Below are 18,971 nucleotides of genomic sequence, written 5' to 3' on the forward strand. Positions count from 1 at the left end.
CATTGCTCCTTATCTATTGTTAATGGGATAAAACATTTCATCATCAAACAGCTTGGATTTGACCCAGATGACCAGTATGTGTCAGTGCATATGCCAAATGATATCCACTTATGAGAGTTGCGCAGTGATGGAGAATCACAGGTTAGTTGAGGAGGAAAGAAAAACTTGATTTAGAGCAACTAAATTCTAATAAGAGTACCATTTCTGTCGGAATGGGCTTAATAGATCAGATAACCTTTTTCTCATCTTGCACAATTTCTCAATCACAAGGATCTTCTAATGTCATTTTCAAATAGTAACTGGGTGGTACTGACCAACCCTAGCTGTCCTGAAAATGAGATAGTTGGCTGCATCATTGAAATGTCGCAGTCCATGTGCTGGTGTCCTCTGCAAGTGTGAGTAGATAAAACATTTTTAAAAGCCTGTGATATTTTTAGTTCTGTAACTAGGTACAGATAGTTCAAATGTAAGGAAACAATACAAATCATCAGTCAAGTGACAGAGTTAAAATAACACATAATGAGGAAAAAGATTGGCAGCAAGATGGAATGCTTTGCAGGAGGGTGTAGTTGAGGCAAAAGCATTGTTTCAAATCCAATTTCAAAAGATATAAAGGTATAAGATTCCAGAGAGTGAAATGTGACAGTGGAATTGATTTAGACATGCTGTGACAATGACCGAGCACAGATATGATGTGCTACTGGATCTCACCATGTGCTGCAATTAATTTAGACATTTTTAATTTTTCCTTACTGATCTTGAGTTTCACTGATGAAGTTGTGACAATATAGGAATAATTATCTAAGAAGTGCAAAATATTGGACGTGAATGAAAGTAGGAAATAAAATTAAACGGGGTTTTGAGAAGATTTGTAGCTCAGATTGTACGACCCTTCCAGCTCAGTGAGTAAAGTTACATCCATAAAATTAAACTTTAAGGATCTTGGATTTTGTTTGAATTATTATTGCTGGATTGGAAGAAGAATACCTTTTGTTTCTAGTTTGGTGTTATAATGAAAAGAAAACATGATTTACTTGTATTCACTGCAATTAAGAAACATTTATTTGGCAAATAACCAACACACTTGGGAAAGGTACAGTGTAGATGATATCTTTCAAATATGATAATAGAGCCAACAAATGCTTTTGAACAGAAATAAGTTCCCGTATTTTCCCTTGGTTACTTTTCACAAGACTTTTGAATACCACATTTTAAGAACTCGCACACAATAATGTTTTGCACACACTTACTGAACCAGTGCTCATTTTTAAAACACTTCTCAAAGAAATAGTTAACAGAACACTTAAAACACATTTTAAACACTATACACATCTGTGCATACCTTAGTTAAATGTTCTTCCCTTTTACATACAAATCACTCAAATATAATCTTACTGGGCAAATAAACAAACCTTCAATAAGATATCACAGTTTGTACCAATCAGTAATTATTTACAATTACAAAAATGATGTCACCTGTTAAATAATTCGCTAATAAATATTGAATGAAGGTATTGGTTGCAATGAAAATAAAGTTTAATTTTACCAGAGGTACTGTATAAAAAATACATGCAGGTGTTTGGATTTTCTTCCACAGTCCAATGTGGTACAGTCACTCTTTAGTAGCAGGAACACTACATCTATATCTATCCATCATAATACAACATAATTTGGCCAGAATGTGATGTAAAGGTTCTTAGTTGAATCACTGGAATCATTCAAACCAATAGTTCTTTGAAATTAAATGATTCCTTCAGAGGTTCCTGGCTTTTGTGTACCTAGGTATAAGCTGTATTCAAAAACACGAGTATAAACAAATAAAAACTACGTAGTCTTTTTTTCTATCATATGGATGTAGGAATAAATACCCAAACAATTTTCTTATTAACTTGAAAGGAAAGTACAGGGTTATATTTGGTACGCCAATGCAGTTGGAAGGGGTCAGAGATGGAGGAGGAGGAAGAGAGGGCACTGTAGAAATGGCAGCAGAATTGTATTGGACACTTTCCTTTTTAACAATGTAGAAACAGCTTGGTACAAAGTCTGTAACTCATGATTAAAGGCATATTTTATATTTTAATAGTTTTGAAATACAGCCTTGTAAGCTTACAAAAAATGCTGTCTATTATACTTAAAAAACTTTCTTTAAAGGCATGATATCAATATGCTAAGGCTACAATAGGTATAAAAATCTAAGATATAAATAGTGATCAGTAATCAATTACCGTTCATTTTACATTCTGTGAGAAAATTTCTACTATTTGTAATGTACGTGGTGCACATTTGTACGTATTTCAATATAGTTTGCATGTAATTTCTATAAAAGCTACATGATTTTTTTCATCTATGTGATCCCCTTGAAGGAAGCTTTGTAACTAACTAAATCTTTGACTGATAATTGACCAAGTAATCATTGCAACCCCAGATAATGCTTCACAAATAAAATTACACATAACCCCTCATCATTGTTGGATATATAAGCACTATTTAGAGCTCTAATTGAGAACAAAATTCTAAATTGGTCAGTACAGAAAGCAGCAGTACAGCCAAAGCTTTTAGGAAATAAATAAATAAATTGCTCAAAGCATGAGTGACGTGTTCAAAATGGGAGCAAATGCATTCACAGTTTATTGATATAGCAAATACATATTTCACAAGGCTCAGGCTTTGCCTGTGTGCTTTTGATTAGTATGCAAAAATATCATATTCATGCAGCCATGTTTAAATATCATTAACTCTTCAATTAATAAACAACTGAATGGCACATTTAAAACGTTTCAATCTATTATCAGTATGTACTGGTATTCAGCATCTGTTTACAACGGATTGTCCTTCAGCAGCCTTCCCCAACAAGGATTCATTCTTTGTAAGCTCTGGTGGGTGATGTTCCCTTGTAGAAGATATTTCTTGTGCTTTCTGGGCTGTTTCCCCTTTCTGGTATTAAAATGATGTTCGCTTTCCGCCTGAGGGTTGAATCTCGACTAGACGAAACTGAGAGCGTCTCAGAAGCAGCTTCACTTCCATCCACTGGTGTAACTCGTATGGTGGTAATTCCATGGTGATGATGTTCACTACTGTCTGGATTGGTTTTCTTTCTTTCAGCTGTAGCATAGCTATCTTTTACTGATTCACTGCTTTCAGAGTCCCTGTTAAGATCATTTAATTCAAATGCTTGGCGAATGCTTCCCTTCTCATGGGACTTCCATTTCCATGATCCACTGCCTTCACTGCCTGATGGTACTTGAACAAGAGGTCTGTTGTTTTCTGGATGAGCTTCCACTCTGACAATATTACTAGGCTCGTGGTCTGTTAGAGCTTTATACCTTATGGAACCTGTGCAGGATACTGTACTCCCATCGGTGCTTTTTGGGCTGCTCTGTAACATACCTTGCTGTTTGGACATAGCAATTACCTGCATGATTCTTGGTTGGGTGCTTACCCTACCAACACCACTTTTCTCAGCTACTTTAAGCCATTTTGATCTTGCTGAGCTTGCTTTTGGAGAAGTACTTATGTTCTCTTGGGTTTCTTCAGGTATATGGACCAGCTGTGATGAGCCTGGGCGTGACTGCATGGAAACTCTTGCTCCTCCACCAATGTTACTGGTATTATTGGACAAAGGAATAGTACTAGGTTGAATTTTTAGATACTGGTTGAGTTGTGCCTGTTGGTCTCCATTTATGCCTACTCCCACAGGTTCTGAACTGGATCTCATCTCCATGGACTTTGGAGGTGAGTGACCAGTTTCTGTCTCTATTACTTGTAGCGACAGTTTCCGACTTTCATTCTTCGATTTCCATTGCGACAAGAGCTGTTTAGAACGGGCAGAGTCCATAGAAGCATGAATCGTTGCATTCCTTCTGGCTGTTTCATCCATTGACGAGGTGTTGACACGTGGCAAGGTGTTGCTGAAGGTCACCATGTTCTCCTTTGCCATTGGACTGCGGGGAGTAATGATTTCAACATCTGCACTTGTTCTTTTTAAGTTTGTAAGGGAGCCGGATTCTCTGTGGTTTCGGTTCAGAATACTTTCAGAATGGTGGGATGAAATGCCATCTATGCTACTGCCAGTTTTTCCTTGAAGTTGCCTACTACTTTCCTGGCTGAGGTCTGTCAGTGACCTCAAAGGTTCTCTGTGATGGGTCTGGTGGGTTATGCCATCATCACTCGGCTGGAAATTACTCACAGCATAAAGACCCTACATGTGAAACACAAAATAACAAGAAATCAAAACACTTGTCAAGAATTATGTATTCTATGGAATTATACAGGACCAAAAGACACCATTTGGACCACTTGCTTCTGATTTTATTTCAAAAGTGCCTAGTTGGCTGTAAACTGGTTTGTGACATCCTGAGGTTCTGAAAAGCACTATATAAATGCAACTTGCTCATTTCTTTCTGGTCAACTCAGCCCACTCATTTATTCTTTCCCCATAACCCTGTAAATCTGCACTTTATAAGGATATAAGCAATTCTCTTTTGAAAGTTAGAATTGAGCCTGCTTCCCCTATGCTATTTGTGTTCTGGATCACAACAACTTGCTACATAATTGTTTTAATCTTAAAAACACTTTTAACATAAAACTTACTTGCAGGTTTCTTCTTAATTGCATTTTTTTCTATTTAAATATAATGTGCTTTTATTTCTCATGTTTTTATTCAAAGAAAGAAAATCATCATATGCGTTTTGAGATTGATGTCCCTGTCAGTGCATCAGACGTCTCTCTGGGGCCAGCTGAGTTGGAGGTATAATAGTGATCCTGTCTTCGTTCAGAAAACCACTTGTTGCAAAGGAAATTTGATCAGTCCTTCTGTTTACAGGAATTGGTGAGCTATATATTACTCATCCCACCTTCAGTGAAATTGGAATGTGTACTTAAACCTTTATCTGGATTTGCATCTTAAGCATTTCATCGACTGTAGTTCATGTGCTAAGTAGATTTTCTTCACTTCTGATCAAGTAATATTTCAGGACATCAGAAAATTATAGACAGAAATATTTGGAATTTGAAGTGCCTGGGGGACATACCACAAACTGCGTTTTAATATTCCCAGATTTTAAAGCATTTATATTATAAGGCATTTTGAAAGTGTAGAAGAAAGCTAATAATTATTGGGCACGTTTTGGCAGATCAGATTGTCGTTCTGGAAGAGTTCATGTTAAATCTACATTAAGTGCACCCAATCTGAGGATTTCATACAGTGTTTGGGTGAAAAAGAGGGTCCTAATGGACATAGGTCATCTCTAGCTCTTGACAGCCTTTGTAATTATGCCAAAGTGAAGATTGCAGATAGAGGATTTATCCTCTATGGTGGATAATTAGATAGAATCACAGACTGAGCACAGAAATGAAGAATAATGACAGCACTCTACCACAACCAGAAGTCATCAACTATGGAACATAGTGATCAGTAGTGAGATTGTTACATAAGTAACACTTGTGAAAAAGAATCAATTTAACCCGGGGGAAGAAAAGAAGGCACATGACTTTATCATTTTAAGAACATCACCACTTCAAGACGCTGTAACCAGTCAGTTGCTGTAAGACAAGCCGTAGTCAGCAGTACCCATGATGCAGCAGCAAGGCAGAAGCAGCACTCCAGAAGAAAACCTTTACCTCAGGACTGGTAAAAGACAAAGGTGGAACAGTAAAGACAACAAAGTATGTAAAACCAATCATATTGGGAAGTGACAAAGTCTTTACAGAAGAAGGGCATTTGGGAGCAATTTGAAAGAAGAAGGACGTTTGGGAGCAATTTGAAGCTCCATGTGTAAACCGAGAAGTTGCCATGAGCTTTTTGGGAGAAAGAAACTTCAAATTAATGGAGCAAAGGAACAAGTTTAGATGGATGGAAAGTGATAAAGAGTGCCAAACCTTCAAAATGAGTATCACAATCATCCTAAATTGTACTTATGCGATACAGTTGTGGTAGTCAGAGCAACGGCCAAAACATTAGTTCATACTGAGAATGCAATATTGGAAAGATCAGAGTATATTTGAGGCAACAAAAGGACAATTCACAAAATTCTGAACAGCAACACTAATGATCATAAAGAATTTTAAGATCGTGGAATGGGTTGGGGTGAAGGATAGGTAGCAAAATGTAAATTTAGTTATATTTCTGACATATTTAAATTTTAACTAAAGGAAGAAAGCTTATAGGACGATGTTATTTAAATAAGTTCTGAAAGAGTTAATATTGAAATTGCATTAAGTTCCACCCAGGTAAAAACAATGACTGCAGATGCTGGAAACCAAATTCTGGATTAGTGGTGCTGGAAGAGCACAGCAGTTCAGGCAGCATCCACTCCTTGGATGCTGCCCGAACTGCTGTGCTCTTCCAGCACCACTAATCCAGAATTAAGTTCCACCCATCCTTGCATAGTGTTTTGATAGAGAAGAAGCAATGGAGAATGAAGTCTTGGTGGAGATAAATACATATCTCTGGCTCCTGATAGACTTTATAATTATGCTCAGCTATGCAATGTAGATTACACCTATGGTTGTCATACAATTAATTACACCTTGTTATATTTACCAAGGCCCATTTCGTTAAGACTCAATACCACTATTACTTAGGTAGGCCCTCAGACTCAGCATAGAATGGGGGTTGGAAGTGGATGGGACTGACTGCCCCTTTTGGGGTTATGGCTGTACTTGGGGGTCCATTGAGAAGGAGAATGCAGTGTCTACCGCCTTGATAAAAGTTATTAGAGACCAATGGGCACTGCAGGGGCTGGAGTATATCATTATCTTGGACAACCTTATTTTGATTTACTAAGTTTACATTCACGTTTGTAAGTTTTCATTAACTGTTAGTCTGTATTTTTGTTACAGCACCCCATCAGATAGAGTTTAACCTTATTTTAGGTTTATTTCAAAAAAGAGCAGAATGGGAGATGGGAGTTCTTGTGGTATGCTGGTAGTGTCTCTTCCTCAAAGCTAGGTAACACAGTTTCAAGCCCCACCTGCTCCAGAGGCATGTAACAACATTTCTGAGCTAATTATAGAGTCATATCATAATAATTGAGAAATATCTAGAATAGGGAGCAGGAACTCATGTGGTGCAATGGTAGTGCCCCTACCTCTGCGCTAGAAGACCAATGTTGACCAAAACAATTTTGAGTCAGAATGGTCCAGATTCATGTTCTACCTACCTCAGGCCTATCCCATAACATACCTGAAAAGGTTGATTAAAAGTATTTAGGATGGAGGATCTTGTGGTGCCAATGTGCTGTCCCTACCTCCAGAAGGGTTCAAGTTCCATGTTCAAGTCCTGCCTGTCCTAGAGATGAGCCATAATACGTCTGAACAAGTTAATTTAAAAAGAGAATGATCCAGATCAGCACTCTACCCTAACAACAAATTGTCAGTCTTTGGTACCACAACGTTTAGCAACTTTCACAACCTTCAGGATGTTCTAAAAGATATTGGGTGGCACAGTGGTTAGCCAGAGACCGAGGTTCAATTCCCACTTCAGGCAACTGTCTGTGTGGATTTTGCACATTCTCCCCGTGTCTGTGTGGATTTGCTCCGGTTTCCTCTCACAGTCTAAAACTGTGCAGGTTAGGTGAATTGGTCATGGTAAATTGCCCCTAGTGTTATGTGAAGGGGTAAATGTAGGGGAATGGGTCTGGGTGGGTTGCTCTTTGGAGGGTTGGTGTGGACTTTTTGGGCTGAAGGGCCTGTTTCCACACTGTAAGTAATCTAATCAAGACTCAAATGTGATTATGATTGGCTTATCTGCTTTCATCAAGGCATAAATATTGGGAGGGTCATCAGCAAGAACTCTATTTCACTCCTTTGAAAAAGTGCCTTGGCATTTTATAGACCACCTAGGAAAACAAGATAAGAACTTTAGCTTCTAGTACCTCATTTGAAAAGCAGCCCCTTTAACAATGCAACATTCCATTAACACTGCACCTAGATTGTCAACCTAGATTGTTATGTGCAAGCTCCTTGAATAGGATCTTCTGATTCTGAAAGTGAGCATGGTACCCAGCAAGCCACAATTGGACGGTTAGATGCAGAACTAAAATGTATTTCAACTTCTTTTGGTACTTCCTGACATTCCATTATTTTTAATTTCAATCTCTTATTGGATATGGGCCAGAAAGTATGACAGTTTTACTGTAGCATTTCTAACAGCTTCACTGAACATAAAGGGCAGATCTCTGTCTTCAAAGATAAGTGCACTCGAGCTGGACCAACAAGCATAATAATGGTTAAATTATCCCGGGATAGGATACTGTAGTACAAAGCAGAATATCAGAACGCAGTGTCAAATTCCTTGCTAAAGCATTAATGAGTCACTTCAACAAATTACATTTGATTTAATACATTGTCTGTGTGCCAGTTGGTTAGAACAAAAGCTTAACAAATAAAATGGTGAACGCAATTGTTTGAGTTAAGGAAGATGCCACAATATTGACATTGTTTTATGAGTTCAATTGGACGTCTAAACATGTTAATTTTTGATGCATATAAAAGAGGATGTTACCAGGACTGGAGGGTTTGAATTATAAGGAGAGGCTGGGATTTTTCTCACTGGAGCGTAGGAGGTTGAGGGGTGACCTTGTATATGTTCATAAAATCATGAGGGGCACAAATAAGGAAAATAGCAAAGGTCTTTTCCCGAGGATAGGGGAGTTCAAAACTAGGTGGCATATTTTTAAGGTGAGAGGGGAAAGATTTAAAAGGGACCTGAGTGGCAACTTTTTCACGCAGAGTGTGGTTCATATAGAGTCATAGAGATGTACAGCATGGAAACAGACCCTTCAATCCAACCCGTCCATGCCGACCAGATATCTCAACCCAATCTAGTCTCACCTGCCAGCACCTGGCCCATATCCCTCCAAACCCTCCCTATTCATATACCCATCCAAATGCCTTTTAAATGTTGCAATTGTACCAGCCTCCACCATATCCTCTGGCAGCTCATTCCATACACGTACCACCCTCTGCATGAAAAAGTTGCCCCTAAGGTCTCTTTTATATCTTTCCCCTCTCACTCTAAACCTATCCCCTCTAGTTCTGGACTCCCCGACCCCAGGGAAAAGACTTTGCCTATTTACCCTATCCATGCCCCTCATAATTTTGTAAACCTCTATAAGGTCACCCCTCAGCCTCTGATGTTCCAGGGAAAACAATCCCAGCCTGTTCAGCCTCTCCCTATAGCTCAAATCCTCCAACCTTGGCAACATCCTTGTAAATCTTTTCTGAACCCTTTCAAGTTTCACAACATCTTTCCAATAGGAAGGAGACCAGAATTGCACGCAATATTCCAACAGTGGCCTAACCAATGTACACCCGCAACATGACCTTCTGACTCCTGTACTCAATGCTCTGACCAATAAAGGAAAGCATGCCAAATGCCTGCTTCACTATCCTATCTACCTGCAACTCCACTTTCAAGGAGCTATGAACCTGCACTCCAAGGTCTCTTTGTTCAGCAACACTCCGCAGGACCTTACCATTAAGTGTATAAGTCCTGCTAAGACTTGCTTTCCCAAAATGCAGCACCTCGCATTTATCTGAATTAAACTCCATCTACCACTTCTCAGCCCATTGGCCCATCTGGTCAAGATCCTGTTGTAGTCTGAGGTAACCCTCTTTGCTGTCCACTACACCTCCAATTTTGGTGTCATCTGCAAACTTACTAACTGTACCTCTTATGCTCACATCCAAATCATTTATGTAAATGACAAAAAGTGGAGGACCCAGCACCAATTCTTGTGGCACTCCACTGGTCACAGGCCTCCAGTCTGAAAAACAACCCTCCACCACCACCCTCTGTCTTCTACCTTTGAGCAAGTTCTGTATCCAAATGGCTAGTTTTCCCTATATTCCATGAGATCTAATCTTGCTTATCAGTCTCCCATGGGGAACCTTGTCAAACGCCGTGGTAGATGCAGGTAATATTACAACATTGAAAAGACATTTGGACAGGTACATGAATAGGAAAAGATTAGATGGGTATGGGCCAAACAGAGGCAAGTGGAACTAATTTAGTTTGGGAAACTTGACATGGATGATTTGGACCAAAGGGTCTATTTCTGTGTTGTGTGACACTATTACTCTATAAGATATCACCTTAAATGCAGTTCAGTTAACATCAGCTGACAATAACTGGATTCCATTTCTGCATTTAGAGGAACATTTATTACAACTTTGCCCTCCCAGTTTCGCATAAATGAGTGTATCTGAAATTTGGCCACATATTACTCATAATTTTTCATTCCTTTAAATGGATGATTGGGATTTTGAATCAATTAGTATAAAAAACGCTGGGCAATTGCCTCAGGTCCCTAATCCTGAAGATTAGTGCCTGTTTTATGGTGCTTCTCCATCATCTATCAGAGATCCATCAACAATCCATCACTGACAAAGGTTTGAATCTTGAGCCTCTGGCTGGTACAGCTGAATGGATCAATGTATCCAAATAGATTTTCTGTACAGATGTCATCCAATTTACTACCACAACGTTACCAGAAAATTACAGACCACCAGACTAACAGCATAAACAGCGAAAATAAGGTACTTGTTAAAAGTAATGAATACACAACATCTAAAATTACATTTTTTGCAATGAATTCGAAGATATGAAACTTACCAAATAGATAGCAATTCCTCCTCCAATCATAAATCCACAGTACACATCAATTGGATGATTCTTATACTGGATGATGCGTGTTAAACCAGAGATCACAGCACAAATGATAAAAGTGAAGACTAACAATGGCTTCAGGAGTTTGGAGGAGTCCGTCAGGGTTGCATTGAAATACATCTAAATGACACAAAATAAATGTGTGTTGAAATGAATGAAGCATATTATCTCATACCACTGATTCCCATTCAAACCTTTGTAAAAAGCATTGAATTTTATTTCATCGAATGCTTGAATTAATGAGCCAAATACTGGTTGTAGAATGTGTAGCAAATTCAGGCAATTGCATTGGTGCTATGTTTCCAACTTCAGCTATCCAATGCCCTGCCCTTTCCCCATATCATAGAGGGCTTTTGTCCGAAACATTGATTTTCCTGCTCCTCGGATGCTGCCTGATCTGCTGTGCTTTTCCAGCACCACTGTGATCTAGACTCTGATCTTCCAGCATCTGCAGTCCTCACTTATGCCTTTCCCCATATCATGCCCATTCTTTTCAAATGTGTATGTAATCCCATTGTAAATGACATATGGTCTCTTTCTCAATTGCTGATTTGTGGTAAAACAATCACTGATTGTAAATGCTCCTCGATGCATGAAAATTTCTTCCAATATACTCTGTATTCCTCTAATGATGGTGCTTAGTCCATGTCTATTTATTATCAGTTTACCAACCATGATAAGCCTATCTTTCACTATTCATTCTTTCAAAACCATTCATAACTTTGAAAAGATCAGTGTTTAAGCTTCTCAATTCCACTTTAAAATAGGAAATTTCCATCGTAACAAGAATAATTGCATTCCTGATATCATGTTTGTGAATCTGCCCTGTGTCCTTTCTGTTGCTCTATATTCAGTTGATCATCTAGATTCCAGAATGCATGCTATTCCAATAATCAGGAATCCTTACTCTACCTTATGGCATATTATCAACTGCATGTTAACAATTTAGTGACATATATGTACTCCTTGACCTCTCTGTTCCTCCATTATTACCATTTAGAATCTAATTCCTTGGTCCATTTTATATTTCTCTAATTTAATTTGCAGTCACTCTGCTAACCTGGTTTCTCTCAATCTTCCACATTGGCATTGGCATTTCCCCTAGTTTTCGATCCTTGGCAAACTTTGATTTTATTCATTTGGTACTCACATTAGAATAATCTAAGTAAGTAGAAAAGTAGTCCCAGTACATTTCTCATAGATTTACATCTTGTCCATTTGAAAATTCCATTGATCTTCTCAGCCACATGGCTACATTCCTTTCAGTCTCATACGCTTGCATTTCTTTCAACAATTGCATAATATTTGTTGCCAGTAATCTGGCACAGTTCCCATTTTCAAACACTTGTTTGGAAAATTTTGGTTAGTGCCTTTGTTAATCTCTTCCTTAGCCTTCTGGAATAGATACTATCTCAATGTGTGATTTCTCCAATTGCAATTAAATTGTAATTGACCTTTTAATACTGTGTTTTTTATTTGACTAAATGTTTGAGTACTACTCCTGCTACCCAAGTTTCATCTCCCTCTGCAAATACTGATATTTAACATTTTAAAATACCTAGTCATTGTGAAGTACAAATTGACCTGCAATATATTTACACATCGTTACAGCAATTCTGTTATACAAATATCCCTTAGTTCAATATGTTCCACCAGAAAGGTTTTTAGCATTTATGTAAAACTAGTTAAAATTCCTGCTCATCGGTTTATCTGAAGTTCCTCTCAATTCTAATTTAAGTATCTGCATGTTTTCTGGACTCAAATCTACTGCAGAGCAATAATTTGTTCTTATTAAGTAAACTGATGCAACTTGGAATTGAATAAATGATTATACAATACAATTGGCAAAATATATTAGGATGAAAAGATTGCTGTTATGCTTAAATGTTGTAGTTTTGTTGAATTTTTCTAATTATCTTTCGGTATAAAGTATAGTTTAAAGGTCACTCCCACAGATGACACAATTTTAAAAGGGGGCCCAGTAACAACAAGATCTGAGTGAGGATATACATACAATTTAAAAACTGCAGAGCAAGTTAAGAAGGCTATATAAGGCGTGTACAATGTAGAAATTGTAGCAGGTCAGAAAAAAATACCCTAAATCATTAGAAATCCCAGTTTTTCTCAAGATGGAGCACTGAACGTCACCTTTTAGAATGACATCAAGGCTGCTGTGAGGGTGCAGAAGAGATTTATAAGAATGGTGCGAGGGATTCTGTTCCAATGACAGGTTGGAGAAGTTGGACAAGTTTTACTAAAGGTAAAAACAAGGACTGCAGATGCTGGAAACCAGAGTCTAGATTAGAGTGGTGCTGGAAAAGCACAGCAGGTCAGGCAGCATCCTAGGAGCAGGAAAATCGTCATACTGGGTTGACTGATCTTCTTAATGTTCCATGATTCTACAAAAACCCACAAAAGTGCTGTTTTTGGGGAGGATCAGTACTGTATGAACTATACGAAAGATGTCACCAAGTTCTCTCATTTTGCCAGAGAGCAGTGAGCCCTGGAATACACTGCTGGCTGCTGTGGTAGCCACCGTTCCCTATTGACCCTGTTTTATTTCGATCTTTCCTAGGAGGATACATGGCTGTGACCATGGGGGAATGACAAGTAGTTAATCTTGAGTGTTTGGTACAATAGACCAGCTGGTCCTTTCCTGCCCATCAATTTCATATGTTCATATTAAATTCTTTCTAATTTTCACACTGATCATTTCACCCACTAATGAGGGTTGCAGCTAATTAACATAACAGAGCAAGCTCTTACTCACAGTTAATAATTAATTGACAGATTTGACTCTGTACTAGTTATGACACAGTAGATCACACAAGGTAGTCCTGATTACTTACAGAAACATACACAGCTGCGAAGGCTGCAAGTGTAGCATGCTGGGATGGAAAGGATTTTCTGCAAAGAGGAAAACAAGAATTTAATTATGCTGTTGATGTTTTACTCATTTATTAAGGCTTTACTGTAGTGCAGAATAATTAAAATCCAAGCGATGGGTATAATCAACCAGAGTTATACCTCCCACAGAGCCCCATTCTGTAGCTACTGTGAATTTTACTAATTTGCCTGAGCACTTTTATCTGCTATAAACAGTACTAAGACTGGACAATTAACCATTAAACATGTTATATAATAAAACTGGACAATTTAATGTTCAATCTGCAGGGAGCAATACTTGCGAACATGACTAACTTTATTTTTTACAGGATTTTTCTTTGCATTAAATTTATACATTTATAATGGGTGTTACATGCTACATTTTATGTAAAGTACAATGTGGAATGTTCTCATTGTAGACACAAGCTATACCTCAAAGAGACCATTTATGATCCTTAAAATTCTATGTAACAAATTATTAATTCAAAGAAATCCTGCTACCAAGGAAAACGAATTATCCAAAACATATTTTACAGATGGTAATCATCATCTACGTTTATGTGATACCAAATTAACCGTTTGGGCAATTGAAAAATGCTTTAATCTACAAAAAGTATTGTTAAGAATTTTCTTAACAGGTAGACAGTATTAAGGCAACATGTGAAATATTTTTAGATAGTGAATAAGATAGTGAATACATTTATACCAGGAAATATGATATAACAATTTAATAATAAGACATTTGCAGTCATTTCTTTCCTATTGAATTTTTCAGTCTCCTCCATCTTACAGAGATGTGAATGAGCAAACATTGTATCTTGCTGTCATCTTAAATAATATCTTATTCAACGACCTATTGGCTTTCTACGTGCCTGTCAAATTATTTGCATCACGCATCACATAGTCATTTTCATGTTATTGAACTCTCTGTCTCTTCTCATTAAACATGAAATTTTGAATAACCACCAATATTTTTCACATGTAATATTCTAAAAGGTTAGTGTTAAAATTTATCACTGCATTAAATTGCAGGGAATGATCACATGACAGCTCTAAATGTGAGCAAACAAATGATTTAGAAAGCATCTGTTAGCAGGTTTTAAACAGTGATCTCGATATAGTCTTCTTAAAAACAGCTTTAGTGACTCAAACAAAACTCTTCGGGTAATCAGTCATGAATTTGTCAAGAAAGAACATTTTTCTATTTATCAAGTTGAATGTACTTCCTGAATGTACTTCCACCGCGTCAATTTAGTCATGTTACAGAACACAAAAATTTGTACTTCCAATGTTAATGAAACAACATCAGCTGATTGATAGGACTTTCATGGGTGCTTAGGCTATTGCTCATCTTTCTACAGGTTTAGAAAAGCAAAGACTTCAGATGCTGAAGCACTGAAACATTCACTGTCGTCTTTAGAACTTCGAAGTTCCTCAGTATTCTTATTTTCCGAATGGCTCCCCCACCCTTATCCCAACCCATCCAAATTGTTCCTGTACATTACAACACTGGTGTCTACCCATTAATGGGGATAATTGCCTTGGTATGTCCTGTACACAAAAAGCTGGAAAGAAACAGGACAAACACACCTCAGCCAATTACTGACCCATCAGTCTACTCTCATCACCAAAAAGCAGCATTTAGTTCACAATAATATGCTCACTGATGCTAGTTTGGGTTCCTGCAGAACCACTCAGCTCCTGACCTCATGACAGTATTGGTTCAAACAAGGACAAAGCAGCTGAATTCTAGAGGTGAGGTGAGAGTGACAAACCTTGACATTGAAGCCACATTTGACCGAGTGTGGGGTCAAGGAGCCTGAGCAAAGCTTGAATTTTTGGGGCTAGCTCTCTAGTGGTTGGAGTCATATCTGACACATAGGATGTTGGTCATGGTTTCTGGAGGTCAGCTCAACTCCAGGACATCACTGCAGGAGTTCCTCAGGGTAGTGTCCTAGGCCCAACCATCAATGACCTTCCTTCCGTCATAAGGTTAGAAGTGAGTTTGTTCGCTGATGATTGCATAATATTCAGCACTATTCATGATTCATGATTCATATGAAGCAGTCTATTTTCAAATGCAGCAAGGCCTGGACAAAATAATGACTTGGGCTGACACATGGGAAATATGCCACACAAGGTCAAGGCAATGATCATCTCCAACAAGACAAAATCTAATCATCACCTCTTGACATTCAATGGCATTACTATTTCTGAATTCCTCACTGTGAACATCCTAAGGGTTATCATTGGCAAGAAGATGAATTGGATTAGCCATACAAATACTGTGGCTATGAGAGCAGATCAGAGGCTAAGAATCCTGCAGCAAGTAGTTCAGCTCCTGATTCGCCAAGGATTGACCACCATATACAAGGTACAAGTCAGGAGTGTGATGGAATATTTCCCAGTTGCCTGAACAAAACTCAAGATGGTTGACATCATCTGGGTAAAGTAGCCAGCTTGATTGGCAACACATCTATAATCATTCACTCCCTCCACCACTGATACTCAGTAGCAGCAGTATATATAGTCAACAAGCTGCACTGCAAAAATTCACCAAAGCTCCTTAGATAAAACCTTCCAAACCCATGACCATTTCCATCAAGAAAACAAAGGTATCAGGTGGCATGGGCTTACCATTACCTGCAAGTTCTCCTCCAAGCCACTCACAGAACTGACTTGGAAATGCATCAGCACTGTTTCAGTCAAAATCATGGAACTCATTCCCTAACAACATTGTGAATCAACCTACAGCAAGTGGACTGAACAATTCAGGAAGGCAGCTCACCTTTGCCAGAGCAATTAGGGATGGGAAATAAATGCTGGTACAGCATGATCCCATAAATTATTTTTAAAAACCCAAAGTAAAGAAATAAGTATATTCTTGTGAACCAAGTTAAGGGTGACCAATATTAAGAAATGAACCTTTTTTTCCACTCTTGGAATCAGGGATATTCTTACACACTGCACAATGGTCATTATGATTCCTTCTTCAATTGTTAAAATAGTGCTCTTATGCATAACTGAGCACCAAACTCAATTGTGCTATTACATCGACTTAGTTATCTTTAAGTAGCCTAGACTAAAATAATTTGTAGGGCTCTAAGAAGTAATTGCTCCAGGAAGTGAAACAATGCCTAGGCAGCTAATGCCTTCAGGTGATTGGGGTAGCTTCAGTTCCACATAAGCCCCAAATTTATCCCCACGGAAGAAATGAGCAGCCTGGTTGGCATACTACTTAGATTTTAGTTACCAAATGTTTTTCAAACTGAAAATTATTAATGAGTATCATTTAATGGCAAATTAGTCCACTTAGGACTTTGAAACATAGTGGATCAATAGAATATATGTGATACTGCAGTTAGACCATAGTGTGGGGGTAAAGTTTTGAAAAAAAAAGGAGATTTAGAGTCTTCTCAGTAAAACAAAATAAAACCAGATTTAGAATCTCCTCTGTTTCGAGGACTGACTCTATGAAAAAAGAAAAAGTATTAAAAAGTAGAATATATGTGATTTGGACTTTTCTGCGTTTTCACAAATTGCAAACCTCAGATGCTATAGGAAACATCTAAGTTGATCAAATAGTGCTTGGACCCCATAGTTGAAATAAAATATTTATTAGAGTACAATGGTTTTAAAATGGTGAAAGTGCTCCAGTTTTGCAGGAAATTCAAGACATGCACTGAATTGGTAGCAGGTAAATCCCATATCCAACCTTCAACTGAAAATAGATTTGATTCCCTACAGTGTGGAAACATGCCCTTTGGCCCAAAAAGTCCACACCGACCCTCAGAAGGGCAATCGTCCCAGACGGATTCCCCTACATTTATCCCTGAGTAATGCACCTAACACTATGGGAAATTTAGCATGGTCAGTTCACTTAACCTGCACATCTTTAGACTGCACATCTTTAGAAACCGGAGCACTCGAAGGAAACCCACACAGACATGGGGAGAATGTGCAAACTCCACACAGACAGTTGCCCTTGACCTCAAAATATCCCAAGTATTTGACAGCCAATGAGTTATATTTGAAGTGCAGTCATTATTGTGCAATAGGGAAACTCAGCAGCCAACTTCTGCCCAGCAAAAGCTGATAAACAACAATAAAGTAAAAGAGGAGATGATCTAGTTAGTGATGTTGGCTAAGACATAAACGTTGTTCAGAACTTGAGAGTTCCACTGCTCTATTTCAAATAGTGCCATAGAATTTTTTACATCCACTTATGAGAGCAAAATGGAGTCTCAGTTCAACATTTTCTCTGATTGTACACTTATTCAATATCATACTGAAGTGGCAGCAGAAATTAAATAGTCAAGTTTTTGGAATAAGACTAAATTCCACAGCCTTTTGGCAATTACTGTCCCATCGGTCAACTCTCAATCATCAGAAAAGTATGGACAGTGTCATCAACAGTGCTATCAAGTACCGCTGGCTGAGCAATAATTTGCTCACTGATGACCAGTTTGGGTTCCGCCAGCTCCTGCCTTCATTACAATCTTGATTATAACATGGCCGAAAGTGTTGACTTCCAGAAGTGAAGTGAGAGTGACTGCCCTTGACATCAAGGCTGCATTCTGTTGAATGCAGCAAAAAGGAGCCCTAGAAAAACTGGAATCAATGGATATCAGGGGAAACTGTCTGCAGGTCAGAGTCATACTTGGCACAAAGCAAGATGGTTGTAGTTGTTAGAGATCAGTCATCTTTAAGTACATTTAAGTTGTCATTGGACAAACATATGGACGTACATGGAAAAGTGTAGGTTAGATGGGCTTCAGATTGGTATGACAGGTCGGTGCAACATCGAGGGCCGAAGGGCCTGTACTGCGCTGTAATGTTCTATCTTCTATCATCTCAGCTCTAAGAATCTGCAGGAGGTCCTCAGAGTAATGTCCTAGGTCCAACTGTCCTCAGTTGCTTCACCAATGACCTTTCCTCAAACAGAAGGTCAGAAGTGGGAATGTTCACCAATGATTGTGCAATGTTCAGCACAACTTACGACTTCTCAGATACTGGAAGTAGTTCAAGTTCAAATGCAACAAGATCTGGACAATATCCAGGTTTGAGCTGACAACTGTCAAGTGACAGTCATGCCACACAAATGCCAGGCAATGACCATCATCAATAAAAGATAATCTAAACACCACCCCTTGTCATTCAATGGTGTTCTCATCACTGAATCCCCCCAATCAACATCCAAGGGGTTACCATTTACCAGAAACTCAACTGGACTCTCCATATAAATACAATAGCTACAAGGAGAGGAATACTGCAGCAAGTAACTCACCTCCTGACTCCCCAAAACCACAAGTTAGGACTATGATGGAATACTTCCCACTTGCATGGATGAGTGCAGCTCCAACAAAACTCAAGACAGCATCCAAGATAAAGCAGCCTGCTTGACTGGCATGACATC

At 38.4% G+C, this 18,971-nt stretch overlaps 1 protein-coding gene across 3 annotated transcripts in view; it reads right to left on the minus strand.

The window, feature by feature from the left end:
* Positions 1 to 1,044: 1,044 nt before the first annotated feature.
* LOC140480036 (phospholipid phosphatase-related protein type 4-like) overlaps positions 1,045 to 18,971 on the minus strand; it is an 89,797-nt gene continuing 71,870 nt past the window's right edge. For all 3 annotated transcript variants that reach the window (XM_072574582.1, XM_072574581.1, XM_072574580.1), the window contains exons 5-7: positions 13,519 to 13,576; positions 10,616 to 10,789; positions 1,045 to 4,198 (exon numbers count right to left, since the gene is read on the minus strand). In XM_072574582.1, the coding sequence (XP_072430683.1) occupies positions 2,858 to 4,198; positions 10,616 to 10,789; positions 13,519 to 13,576 (1,573 nt within the window). In that variant the 3' untranslated portion in view covers positions 1,045 to 2,857. The remainder of the gene's footprint in view (positions 4,199 to 10,615; positions 10,790 to 13,518; positions 13,577 to 18,971) is intronic.

This window comes from Chiloscyllium punctatum, chromosome 7 (assembly GCF_047496795.1).
Source record: "Chiloscyllium punctatum isolate Juve2018m chromosome 7, sChiPun1.3, whole genome shotgun sequence".
Classification (NCBI taxonomy): Eukaryota; Metazoa; Chordata; class Chondrichthyes; order Orectolobiformes; family Hemiscylliidae; genus Chiloscyllium; species Chiloscyllium punctatum.